Here is a 14,544-nt window from a genome sequence, read left to right as displayed (position 1 = left end):
TGGACTTATTATTGATGATAGATACTTGGAAGAAGGGAATATTAAAATCGTTCTTTATCCAAATTAAATAAAAAACAAGTTTTTTTAACGGAAAGTAAGGAGCGGCATTAAAACTTAAAACGAACAGAAATTACTTCATATATGAAAGGGGCTGCTTCCTCATCAACGCCCCGCTCTTTACGCTAAAGTTAGACTCTTTCTCTTAGCTCTACTTTCTAAAATAGTAAAAAACTCTAGCGTAAAGAGCGGGGCGTTGATGAGGAAGCAGCCCTTTTCATATACGAAGTAAATTCTGTTCGTTTTAAGTTTTAATGCCACTCCTTACTTTCCGTTAAAAAAACTTTTTTTTTTATTTAATTTCTGAACGTTTTTGAATCAATGCATGTTTTGATTTTGGCTCTCCGCAGATGAATAATTAAAACGGAATTTGCATCTTTATTTTTTTTGGCTGAATGGCTTTCTCATAGTTTTGATCGAATGATTTTGAGAAAAAAGGAGCGGGGGAGGAGGCCTATTTTGATCTCCGATTATTTTGGTTACTTAAAAAGGTAACTAGAACCTTTAATTTTTTACGAATGTTTTTATTAGTAAAAGATATACGTAACTTACAAATTAGCTTACGTAACGAACTTCTGTATTCTCATGTTTTTATATCCGTATATGGGGGGGTCACCCCCTCGTCAGTACCTCGCTCTTTACACTAAAGCTTAAATTTTGTCCCAATGTCTTAAGAATGACCCCTGAATCACAAAAGCCGTAGAATAAATAATTGAAATTGCTAAAAATATTTTAGCGTAAAGAGCGGGGTATTAGGAGGAGGTGAGCCTATCATATGCGTAATAATTTCTGTTCATTTTAAATTTTAATGCTTCTCCTTACTTTCAGTTGAAAAAACTTTTTCATATTTGTTTTTTCAATGTTTTTTTTTTAAATAATGCTAGAAAATCCTGCACTCCCTTCATGAAAATTTTCTTCCCCCACGATAAATTCCTCCAAGAAAAGTTCCCCCAAAATATCCCCCTCTTCTCAACCCCCCCCCCAACATAATAATCCCCCTGAAAACGTCTGTACACTTTCAAAAAACCATTACTATATGTAAGCACTGGTCAAAGTTTATAACTTGTAGCCCCTCCCACGGGGACTGTGGGGGAGTAAGTGACCCCCAAAGGCATAGTTATAAGGTTTTTCGACTACGGTGAATTAAATGGTTATCTCATAATTTTGATCCAGTGACTTTGGGAAAATAATTGGCGTAGGAGGGGGCCTAGGTGTCCTCGAATTTTTTGGTCACTTGAAAAGGACACTAGAACTTTTCATATCCGTTAGAATGAGCCCTCTCGCAAGATTCTAGGATCACTGGGTCGATACGATCACCCCTGGGAAAAGAAACAACAAAAAAACAAATAAACATGCATCCATGATCTGTATTCTGGCAAAAAATGCGAAATTCCACATTTTTATAGATAGGAGCTTGAAACTTCTACAATAGGGTTTTCTGATACGCTGAATCTGATGGTGTGATCTTCGTTAAGATTGTATGACCCTTATGGGGTGTTTCCCCCTATTTTCGAAAATGAGGCAAATCTTCTCAGGCTCGTAACTTTTGATGGGTAAAAGTAATCTTGATGAAACTTATATATCTAAAATCAGCATTAAAATGCAATTCTTTTGATGTAACTATTGGTGTCAAAAATCCATTTTTTAGAGTTTCGGTTACTATTGAGCTGGGTCGCTCCTTACTACAGTTCGTTACCACGAACTGTTTGATAATAATAGCTTCATGCAAAGCCAGAAAAAATCACCAAGTGAGGGGGTGGAGGGCTTCTTATGTTATCTGGAGGTTCCATAAGCTTACTTCTTGTACGAGATGTAAAAAAAATTCCCCCCCCCCCCGTGCACCACAGCAGTAATTATTCTAAATAAAAATTATATAAACAGCATTATTATCAGCAGTTCAAATCAAACAACTCTTTGCAATTTAATAAACCTTTTTAATACTTATCCAGGAGATTCACATTGTCAGAGGAAACTGATCAGGAGAAAACTGGTCAGAACAAAATGCGAGGGAGGGCATTAAGGAGCGGGGGTGTGGTATATGTCCACTATAACCAGAGATACCAATTCATAAAAATATAGAGAGGGTGTAAAAAAATTTCCTATTTTTTTAAATGGAGATAAAACAAAATATTCTTAAAAGTTAAAGGGGGACATTTTCTTTTTTTTTTAAATGAAATAGAACAAAAAATAAATGAAATAGAACATAGAACAAATGAAAAATAAATGAATTAGAACAAAAAATAAATCTAAGGTGAATGACAATCTCCAAAGCCTCCTCCTAAATGGCATTCCTAACTAAGACCAGAGCCTTGCTTGCTTGCTTTGACTGTTTTATATTTGTGTACGGTTTAGTTAGATATTTTAAAGTTTACCTTAAAAAAGCTCTCTCTCTCTCTCTCTCTCTCTCTCTCTCTCTCTCTCTCTCTCTCTCTCTCTCTCTCTCTCTCTCTCTCTCTCTCTCTCTCTCTCTCTCTCTCTCTCTCTCTCTCTCTCTCTCTCTCTCTCTCTCTCTCTCTCTCTCTCTCTCTCTCTCCCTCGTTGTAACTTTAAATAGATAATACTGTAATTACTAAGTGCCAAGAACTAGGTGCAATTACCTGAAAGAGCAGATGATATTTCAATATTCTTTGAACAGGTTTCAAGAGGTAAGACCCAAGCGGTAAGGCATGTCCAAGGTAAGTTTGACGATCACGAAAACTTTTGACAATTTTTTCGTTTCTTACGACTTCAGTCAGGGTCGATACAGCACTGTAAGTAAAATATAGAAAAATGTGATTCATCAATGTCTAAAAATCTATAAACTTAAGAGGAACGTTTGCCTGACTCTGTATATCTATTAAAAAGAACTTCGCTGATCATCTTGAAATTTGGAATATAGATATCAGATATGTAAAGGAATGAAATAATATATTTGATTGGTCTTACAAAGAGCTTCCACCGCCCAAAAAAGGTATCAAGTTGTAAGAATTGAAAAAAACAAATCTTCATACGGTGAAGTCTAAGGGGTTTTCTAGCTGAGGAAACGAAACAGGATACGAACCCACCAATCTACCCACAAACTAAAATTAAAAGTCACCAAATTTGAAATTAATCCTATCGAGAAGCACACACGAAATCCCCCCTTCCTGCCCTCCCCATAAAAAAACCATCAACAAGGGAAAAAAATAATAGAGAGAGAGAGAAAGATGGGTTTATTAATATAAATAACAAAACAAAACAAGCAAATGGCCCGAAGCAAAGCTTGTTTGGGCTTATAATAAGGATTATACAGTGGATGAAGCGATAGTCTCTGTGCTTGATCTTGACCACAAACAAAACTAGGAGCAAAGTCTCTCGTAGGAATGAGAAGCCTTTTTCCATATTAATTCTAAAAAAAAATATTTAACGACGATGTCTCCAGCAAGAGACATAGACAGATTAGAAGTTGCCAGAATTTAACACCAGCCCCCCTTCCCACAAGTTACAAAACCCATTTTGCTACAATGTATTATCAAGGTTTTTAGGTTAAAAATATTTGGTACTTTTTATTTTACAAGTTAAAAGTGAAAAATTATCTTAAAATCAATTCAAATAAGAAAAGCGAAATAGGATCCCTTCATCCATGTAAGAGGCACAAAGGCTAGATCAGAGCAACATTAAAGAAATTAATAAGAACTCCAAATTTAATCCTTGTTAATAACCTTGTTTTGTTCCGAAATTTGCTGTACATCAAAATATATTTTTTAACACAATAATTAAATTAAATTTTACATTCGTACCCAAAATATAGGAAATGAGCACATCCAGCTTAAGTTTTTCATGAGGCAATAGATACAGATTACTGATTAAGAATTATAGAATCACGAAAATATTCTTAATCTCATGGATCTTGACAAGAGCGCCAAGGAACTTTTTTCAAAGAAAGAAGTTTTTTTCAAAGAAATTTTGTTACTGAGCCTCCAACTCCTGAATCATTTTCTTCCTGGGAGGCTCTAGGCTGCAAAATTATGTTCTTCTTCATCTTGAAGTAAACTAATGAGCTGATAATCTTGCACAGGGTTATAAAGGTCGAAGACTCACAATCATTTTGCAAAATTAGTCAGTAATTTCAATTTCTTTTATATTACAGCTGAATGTAGTTCAATGTCAACACCTGAAAACTTAAACTTTTTATGAATAGACAAATTAGTAATTCAATGCATAGTCTAATAGACTAATTAGTACTAAAAATAGCTCACCAAAAAAGATTAATCGAAAACATAAATACAAAATCTGATCAAAAAATTATTGAAAAGGATAAACCTCCTTAACCTTTAAGACAAACAGGTTAAAATACATAGATACTCAATGGTCTGCTTTTAGATAACAGAACAAAGTAGTATACAATGAAATTTTTAATGATTTTTTTTTGAAAGAAATGAAAATAAACTGCCCTCCTCCACGGATTTTAGATTCGCCCTAACTCCCAAGAAAAAAATACCCCCTCCCTCGGAACATTCTACATTAATTAAATTTGTTTTTGTTAGGCCCTAGAATAAAAATGTGCAATTTTATTAGTGCTTATTACGATGATTCCAAAAAAAAGCTGCTAAGTTAGCTAATATATTTTATATATATATATATATTTTTTCCTATACTTATATATTTTTATATTTTATTGTGTACTTTATATACCTTATATAATTTGCAAATTTTGTACTTGAAAATCATATATATATATATATATATATATATATATATATATATATATATATATATATATATATATATATATATATATATATATATATAAAGGAATGAAACGAAGCATTATTGATTGAGCTAAGTGTCTCTTTTTCAATTTGTTTATATTCAGAACTCAATATATATATATATATATAGTTGTTTTTTCAACAAACGAGTAACTTCATATAATAACGACGCAAAAAATCAGTATACATAAAAATTATGATTGTATCATTTTATATATTAAGCATATAATTACACTATCAAATTCTATATTATAAATATAGGCATACCATAATATCGCTAAGTCTGGCTTTGATAGACCAGTTTAACTTGTCATACAATTAAAATAACACTACTTTTATTTTACAAATTGAAGTATAGTTGTTTAATATAAACAACACTGTCTGACCCGACTTTTTTTTTTTTTTTTTTTTTTTTTTTTTTTTTTTTTTTTTTTTTTTTTTTTTTTTTTTACAAATAATAAAGAAGGAATCTGGGTCAAGATCTAGTTTTGTTCCAACCAATATTTTTAGAAAATCAAAAAGTCGAATGTTGACACACTCCAAAAAAGTAAATTTTGAAAACAATGGGTAAATATTTCTAGAGCCTCCTCAGCGTTTAAAAGGGGGAACTAATTTAATCCAAAACATTATTAAAAAGGGGAAGGGAAGTATAAAATAACTAAATTCAATTGCTTTTGTGTTATAATGGGATTAGCTCATTGATCGCATATTTGTTACTTTAGCTCTTTAGCTGAGTTTAGCTCATTGATCGCATATTTGTTACTTCAGCTTTTTAGCTGATTTTTTTTAGCAATAAAGTGTATAGGTTATATTCTTTCTCCTTAGTTTTTTACTTTGAGAAATTTTAGTACATATTAGTCTGATTTTTATTGCTCAGTTTCTCTTTTGACTTTAATTATTTTCTTTTACTTTTTTAATTGTTTTAATTCAAACTCCTCCCCTTTTCACCGCTGGAATACCTTATTGTGATAAAGGTGAAATATTAGTGTTTTTTTCTTCTTCCTACTTATTATTGAGCCTACTTACGTAGTAGACCTATCATTTCAAAATTTACTTCCTTGCTTTGCAGGAATTTATAGGCAAATACAATGTCTCGTTCAAAATCTTAAAAGTACACAGGTATAAACTATGAGTAAATTAGGCTGCTTTGAAATGCCGTTTAAAATTCATTGACTTCATAACTACACAACTTTAACATCACCAAAGTTAGATCTTGTTCCAATATCTTCTTACAAAATACAGTATGGGCGTTTTTCCATTCTAGACTCAAATAACCGATTGTCCGTTCATGAACACTATCATCTAGTATCGGTTTAAATTCCCTTGTAGTCTTGGGGAGAAAGTGGACAATCTATCTAATACTTAACGACGCCTATTTTAACGATCTGAAATGCTTATTTGGAATTATTTTCAGATTTAGATAAAGCGGTACTTTGCACAGACTGGCCAAGTAGATCACCGCCATTAACGTCTTAAAATCTTGTTTTACCTGCTTAGTGAACATCAAAAATTACGAAAAATACCAAATTTAGTTAAGTTAATCTAAATTTGTAAGTGAATTTACCCGATTAATTTAAGGATATATAATAGATAGAACAAAATGGTATAAAATTATTTATATTAGTATGTTGATTCTGATTGAAGTGCATTAAAGAAGTTGAGTGTTCAGGGATAGCAGGATACATGATATTGTAGTTATGCTAGGCTTTATTTTATTTTAATCCCTTCTGATATTATTTGTTTGATTATCCCTCTTTTCATATCATGGCGAAACATTTGGAGGGGGTGGGGTTATGTTAAGTTTGGGTTGTTCTTGTTGTTGATAGAGTTTAAGAGGTTCGAAACGGAAAATGAGGCTCGTTAGAAATTAAAGTTTAGCCGGGAAAACATTACAGTAGTTAAATTTTCACCTTAAGATTAAGGCTATTTTTTTTTTTTACCACCGAATTACATTTTTTGAAATGTAGTAAACAACCTTTTGTATAGATCTTTACAATTCATTTCTGTATTTTTTTCTAAATTTATACTTTTTTTATAATTCGTTTCTTGATCATCAAATTTTAGCAGCTTCTGTCTCCTCTGGCCCAAGAAGAATTTGAAAAAAAGTAAGAAGTATGGATCCACCCATTGGGTCGGATACTTTTAATTTGAAAAAAAAATAGACATGCTATCCCATGGACTACCGCAAGTGGGATTTTAGGTTTTAACCTCAATACCAAATTCTTAGCACGATTCCTTCCTAAAACCTACTGTTCCAGCAAAATTGGGACTGAAACTTAAAAAATATTTGCTCGCAGCTTGTTGATAACAGATGTCAATCTACGGGACTGCACAAACAGCTGCTTGAAGTCAGAACCCAGTTATTTACAAAGCTGCACGGGATAGGCAGTGCATTGACTAGGATGAATCCACGCACCAATACCTATTAAGACTATTATAGGTTTACCCCATTGCAGCAAATAGTAGTATTTTTCTAACTTGATTCTCTGATTTTTCCTCTGTCTCCTGCTTTGTTCAACTACAAACAATTTCTAAGGAGAGCCATAGTAAGTGTCTTAAGTAATCAGGGGTACTTATTCATGACAATATAGGGGGAGTATGTTTCAAAATCTAGGGGCAATAAATACCGAAATACCGAATTTACTGATAAATACCGAAAAGAGGTATTTCTCAATGAAAGGACCGGAAAAGATATTTGACAAAATCTGGAAGAATACAGTGAGAGTGGAAACACACACACCAACCGAACCTACATATCCTACTTGAACTTGCAAATCTGCCCTTGGCTTTTTTATGGCCTAGGTTATCATTAATCGCAATTAATCTCAGCCTACAAATTTAAAATGGCAAATGATTAAACACAATGAGTCTAAGCGAAGAAGAGCCAAAATCCAACCACGGCACTTAATAGTATATATGCTATAACAGAAGTATCAAGAATGGAGAATTTTCTACGAAGAAAATTTTGGGAAACATTTTAAAAGCTTTTTTAGTTCTTTCCTTCCTCCATGTAAAGTTTTGGTTAGTCTCATGCTTAAACCGTGATAATCAGCTGGTTGGTCTTACTTTTAAAAGATATTTTAGGATACATGGGTCGATAAGGGTCATGAACAGAAAAATAGCTTTATAAGCTATAAAAGGCATCCTGTATATAAATGTAGTAAAATAAATTAATATATGGTATTCATGTATTATACCGCCAACACTCAAGAAGTGATGTTAGGTTAATCTTAATGAAAAATACCAAAATATGATGAAAATATATTACTTTGAAACAATTTAGAATTATATAATTCCAATGTATTCCGTCACCCGCCACTTGTTTTCCACTGAGCGTTAGCTAATTTTTTCCAGATAAAATCGGTTTGTTCTCCAGTTTTACACAGCGTAAACCTGAGTGTTGGCGGTATAAAACATAAGCTTAAGTACCTAATATATTGTTAAATTAATAAAATTAGTCACCCTATATCTCAAATAATTTGTTTGAATTTATATTTTAATCTATATATATAATTCTAGTGTTAAGCTCCAAGCATGAAATTTGTATTTTGGGACATGTTCCTTTCTGCATTGGGTTATCCATTGGCCCTGTCAGTCTCGAGATTGTTAAAACAACCTATTCAAAGCTTTTGTAAAATATGTGAAGTGGGAAAACATCAATAAATAAAAACTTCGTCACTTGCTCATGCAATGTCATCGATTTTACGTAACAGGATCCCAAACGCTTAGCATTCTCTGACATGAGTTGGATAAGGGAAATGATGGCTAGAGCATAGAAAAAAATATATGCGAAATATTTCTAAGAAAATAAAAAGAAGCGTTTACATAGTTTGTGAAGAAATAAGCTAGAGTACAAATTTTAAACACAATATTTCAAAGTAAATCATGTATTAATTATGAGCCATTAATCTAGACGTCAAAATACAACAGACACTTTAAGACAAATACAGACAGTACCACAAATACAGACAATACCAAAGAAAAATATCAGAAATGATGTTCCTAGCAAAATGTAACGCTCAGCTTAAGCGCGGTTTAAATTCAGGAATCGGATATAAAATTGGCACACGCACGTAATACACGCAGCGTAGACACGCACATAAGTCTACTAATTTCTGAAAGAACTTGTGTCTATTCTATGCATTAAGCCAGAGACATAACCAGTGGGCTGGGCCCCCCTCCCGAAATCCTTAATTTTATCAAACTTCAGGGAAAATCTATCAAATATCTTATTAAAATTATCAAATAAAGTGTTTTATATTTTTGCCCTTACCCCCATAAGAAAGTTTATGTACATAGCTGCAATGAGTTACTTGTATATTAATTTTGACCAATGGCTTGTTATCACCTGACACAAGTTCCAACAACTGATTCCCCAACTGAGTTCCACCATCTGATTCAGTCAAGACAGCCTTGATGTTTCATCTGAATAAATGCATTAATCATAGATTAGAATGGATGTATTATCATTACTCGAGATGAGCCAGATAATTAACTTAAAGAGTAGTATTAATTTTCGTGCCTATAATCGCAAAGCATAAATGGCTCTTCAATTCCATTTATTAGAATGGACAATTATGCTTCAGCGTAAGACTTTATATTGAAAGATAGAAGAAAATTTACACTTACTTGGGGTAATTAGTACAGTAATCAGTATAAATTGTAAAGCCGTTGCTATACTTGACGAAGCACTCGGCTACTCTCACTGGGTCCAAGCCGCAGGATGCCAAGTCATTTAGAAGTTGCCTGGACAAAAATAAGAGATAAAATGTTTGGTAAATAATCAAATACAAAGTACAGATATTAACGAAATAAGGTGAAGGGCAAAAGATACAACAACAAAAATATACATGTTTTTTTAAATAACACTTATAACTGAAAAAAGAGCGAAGCAAAATACTTCTTCATTTTTTCCTCAAAATAAATAAATTCAAACATTAAAATGTTTTCTTTGCAACATTAGCTGTCATACGTCCTTTATCTCTTTCTAATGATTTTCTTCACATTTTCCTCTTGTATGAGAGAAGGGGGAGGAGGAGAAAGAGAGCTTTGCTGCCATGAGGGAGTATTAGAGTGAAAACCAGCAACAATTTTTTTCACAACTTTGTTTTACAGAATTTGCAAAATTACCTCTTAACGAAATAGTTATAAATCTGACGTTTTGATTCAATATTCAACCTATACTTGACGTTTCAGATATTAAAAAGTACTTAAATTTGCTGTACTTCAACCCAAAAATATATTATTATTATTGAAGCTTTTAGCAACGAATTGCATACTTTTTGCTATCTCATGTACATCTCGGAGTGCCACGTGTGACATACTATTCCGCCAAGCGTGGCAAAATTTCTCAAATCTTGACAGGCGTCACCTGGTGTATGAGATTTCTGGAAATTGGTGCTCCTTGGCTTTTATTTAGTTTTTACGCACGATCTCTAGATGCCAGCACCTTTTAAAATGTCAATGAGACAAATTAAAGTCTGTGATCTTGTAATCAAAGTAGTGTTGCTATCCGTCCTGATATATTAGGATTATGATAGTTAAGAGATTTCTAGTCCCAAAGTCCATATAGGTCCCGATTTCGCAAACTGCTGCAGCGAGCTTGGCTCAAATACTAAAAAATCTCATAATGGAAAAAGTATTTTCGCTCATGTCGACCCATTAGACTGATGAAAGAAACCGACTATTGCAGGGACTGTATAATCAACCTTACACTGCCAGTTTAACAACAGACCAACTTGCACAGAGGCAAAAAAAAACTTAAAAAGGGGAAAAAAGTTTTCCAAAAATATGGTGAATCAACTGCTTCTACGACAAAAACTTATTTGCAGTTGTATTCTAAATAAAACATACCTAAATAAAACTGTGTTCTAAAATTCTACATCCCCATCTAAGACTGTCCTGATAGTTTTGAAAATCTAAACTGAAGCGGACTTATTCTTCAGTGGCATACCAACTACTTCTACCACAATAAGTTCTATGTAACTGTGCTCTATTTAAAACTAACTATATTAGCTATTCTTTACGATTCTACACCCCCATCTCGGACTGTCCTGAGGTGGTCTCAACTAGATTTGAAAACCCTAAACTGAAGCCAAGTTATCCTTTTGTGGTATTAAATGGAACATCTTTCCCTCCTTGTATCTAAGTTTGACTTCATTCCCTGACTATAGGTGGAACAAAAAGTACAATTATAATTACTTTTATATATAGACGTTGATAATATTTGTGCTTCGACTGACAATCCTCAATCGAAGTACCAATATGAACGCCATCTATGAAGACCAAGCTTCTAGGCATACGAAAAGGTATATCATTTTTTCTCTTTTTATAATTTATGCCCTTGATCCCAAAAACTTTCACAAATTAATTAGAATGTTACAAAACCACTGCAAGGGTATGGAGCTATCAAGGTTTAATACCTGGTGGATATTGGCAGTTCAATAGTCAAAAATCAGAATTCGTCTGAGTTTCCCCTGTTTTATCAAGATCCAAAAGACGTGGTTATCCCTTCCTCTATATTGATTGATGAAAAATCATTATTTATCCCTCTTTTCAGTTTTTCTTTAAAGATATCATGACTTTACCATAACTCGAGCACCTATAGCTGCAATTGCTAAAACAATTTGCAGGTTTTGGCTTTGGATAATCAAGCTGAAGATCTATTATCCTACAGATTGTAGGTGCATACTCAGGGTTCCTATAGAATTTCCTGTTCCTTAATTTACGTTTCTTCAGGTCTGTACAGGCAGAAATTTCTCCAAAAACAGGATGGTTCTCAAAGGAAGCACCCTGGAAAGTAAAAATAGACGCATATAAAGAGTTTTTTTGCATCTCAACCCAGTGGCAGTTCTGGCCTCTCTTGGGCCCAGGGAAAAGCCTTGATTGGCAGGTGTCCCAAGAATTTTCAGACCAAATTTAAACACAATCTAATTTATTATCAAAATTTTTCATTTATATAAATCTGACTTTTCTTACTTTAAATGGGAAAAAGGCCTGTGGGAAAAATGAAAATGTCGGATTCAATTGGCTTATAACTACTGCCAATTGCGCCAACTATTTGAACAAAAATGAAATTTCAAAAATTAAAGAATGATTATAAATGTTATTTATTTGAAATTTTGCGCCCTTAAAATTTATGCACCCGGGGCAAAGGCTCCTATGGTCTCCCCTAAAGCAGCCTCTATCTCCCCCCTCCCCCCAAAAATGATAATTCTAAGCATAAAAACTGTTTGCATCAATGCATGAAGTCTCTTATTTGCAGTTTTAGTGAGTGTGGGTTCTCTAAAACGCAAGTCAGGTGTACGTTCCAGACCAAAATTTACGTATGAAATTATAAAGTGAACTATGAAACAGTTCAATATTATATAAGTAATCATACACATTATATGCAAAAGTATGGCACAAAGGTATCTTATTCTAGTTATAGATTACATTCTACAAACGAAATAAATTTCAGCCGGTTGAAACAAGGTATGTAATTAGTAAAAGTTATTGTATATGAAGCGAACTGATTTGGCTATGTACCTGGTCATCTTGACTCAATAACTTAGAGTACAAGATTATTCACTTTTAGAGTGCATAAATCTCTCCAAAATAATTACATTCTACCTTCACATAATTATATCCTTGTTGCTAAGACATAAAATATCTCTTCAATTTGGAAGACTTCGCAACTTTAATATAATAAAAACAATCCTGGTGAGGCATTCTCCCGTAACAAAACTGAAACCAAATCAAGGTTTGTGCTTCCAACCTTGTTCGGATTGGATTTCTACAACCGCCATGTTTCGCTACAGCATAAAAAAGAAAGAAAAGTGAGCTTGGAGTTACAAGGTTAAATGAAAAATGATTAGGGCCAGGCCCTGGAGCAACAAAATGACACAGTTGCCCTAACTAGAATAAAATTAAAAAAACTACATACACATACCGTCATTTGCGCATATTTATGATTTGCGTGTCCTGTTGAGCCTACTTACCTACGTTGAACCCCTAACCCTATATATTAACATCACGATGTAGCCTATTAGTAGAATTACAATCACCCATGAAATGTTAAAACATAAAATGTACCAAAAAGAGGCCTGTCCGACGACTTCTTAAAAGTCAGGGGCCATGGGATACACTCGGTGGTGCCAATTAGGAGGGTAGAGGGGAGCATGTGCTTCCCTTAGATTCCCCCAGAGGTTTTGAAAAGTACCTGTTTTTGGGCATTTCCATTGAAGATTTTATTTTTGCATTTTCACTTAAAAAATTGAAAAGACGACAAATTTGTCCCCGTCTAGTTATTGATAAATAGATTTTGCCTCCCTAAATTTTCGGGAATTGACGCCACTAGGTACAGTCCATGTCTCCCACGTCCCTTTAGCCAACCCAAAATTACATATTGTTTGGAAAGGGACAAATTGAAAAGGAATTATCTAGAGCAGTGGTTCCCAACCGCTTTTGGGCCATGCCCCACCCAGGAATATCTAAAATCCTGATGCCCCTTTCGTGATACTTAAATTTTGTTACTCAAAATTTTACGTGTATTCATCTGAAGGAGGCTTGAAAGGCTATTAACTTGGTATCGTTTTACGAGCCGTCCTCTAGGCATATCTTTATACTAATGGAAAATATTGTCTGAATACAACACATTTTATACAATGTACGACGTCATTGCTATACTATCTATCATACATCTTTTCTGCTCTTTAAATGCATATGCGTGTGATTTTTTTTTCACATGAATGATTTTTTTTTTTTTTTTCAAATTAAGAGTTTACAGTACAGTCAACCAAAGGGTGTATGTCCATGACCCATCAAAATATTGTCATATCACAATGGTAGGGCCTGCATCCCACGTTGAGAATGAGAGGTTGTTTTTTTTTTTTTTTTTTTTGGTATAAACAAAAGAAGTGTCCAACATTTTATAGAGCTTGCAACTTGAGATTTCAGAGGTCCTCTGTTAAGTTGAAACCCCCTAACCATGAAATAAAACCGGGTATCCAAGAGTTCTAAACGAGTAAGATATTGCATGGTCCCTAAGAACCTTACTCTCGAAGCCAAAACAGTTTCGTCTTGATTGTTGTCATTTTTCAAAACCGTTGCTAGAATTTAATTTTTTTTTCGAACTGTCCTCCACTGTTTCGCCATCTTCATACGGAAAAAGTTTTGACTCTCCATCTATTACCACAACCAAGTGGCGAAATGACAAATCAATTAAGAATGTGTTTTGCAGACTAAAACTAGATAGGTTGATAAAAGTAAGGCAATGTCCATAATTGCTCAGCCCCATAAGGCGGTGCACATTCCTCCTCCAAAGAGGCTACGGATATAAGCTATGAAATTTCAAACTTTCCTCCTCAAAATGTTACATATTTAAAAACAACTAGGAAGAATTTGTAGGTTTTGACTAACTTTTTTTCGAAAAATAACCCATAAATATTTATCAGCTTTTTGGAAGTTTAAGGGCTTAGTACAAAAAATATCTAAGACAGCTTCACAAGCTTTTAGCTAAGAGAAAACAGCTTCGTCAGCTTTAGATAGTTATTTTTTTCTTAAAACTGGCATAGTTACATTTCTGGCCACAAAAACGATCTAAAAAGGTCGCAACTTTAAGGAAGAATTTGTATTTTTCCCAGGATGGTTGAATCCAACCTATACTGAGGCCATGACATCAAGGAGAGGCACCGGTTAGAAGACAAGCGACAATGAGAGTAGATATATACAAGCCTGCCGCGTATCCGTGACGGGGCCCAGCGGCGTAGCCGCCCAG

General features: G+C 33.7%; 1 protein-coding gene across 1 annotated transcript in view; it reads right to left on the bottom strand.

The window, feature by feature from the left end:
- The window catches only part of LOC136027117 (uncharacterized), a 206,140-nt gene that overhangs the window by 30,398 nt on the left and 161,198 nt on the right, over positions 1–14,544 (bottom strand). The window contains exons 7-8 of the mRNA XM_065704071.1: positions 9,417–9,533; positions 2,655–2,805 (exon numbers count right to left, since the gene is read on the bottom strand). Coding sequence (XP_065560143.1) covers positions 2,655–2,805; positions 9,417–9,533 — 268 coding nt within the window. The remainder of the gene's footprint in view (positions 1–2,654; positions 2,806–9,416; positions 9,534–14,544) is intronic.

Source organism: Artemia franciscana, chromosome 5 (assembly GCF_032884065.1).
Source record: "Artemia franciscana chromosome 5, ASM3288406v1, whole genome shotgun sequence".
In the NCBI taxonomy this organism is placed as follows: Eukaryota; Metazoa; Arthropoda; class Branchiopoda; order Anostraca; family Artemiidae; genus Artemia; species Artemia franciscana.
The sequence above is the reverse complement of the archived record's forward strand: the minus strand, read 5'-3'. Positions and strand labels throughout refer to the sequence as shown.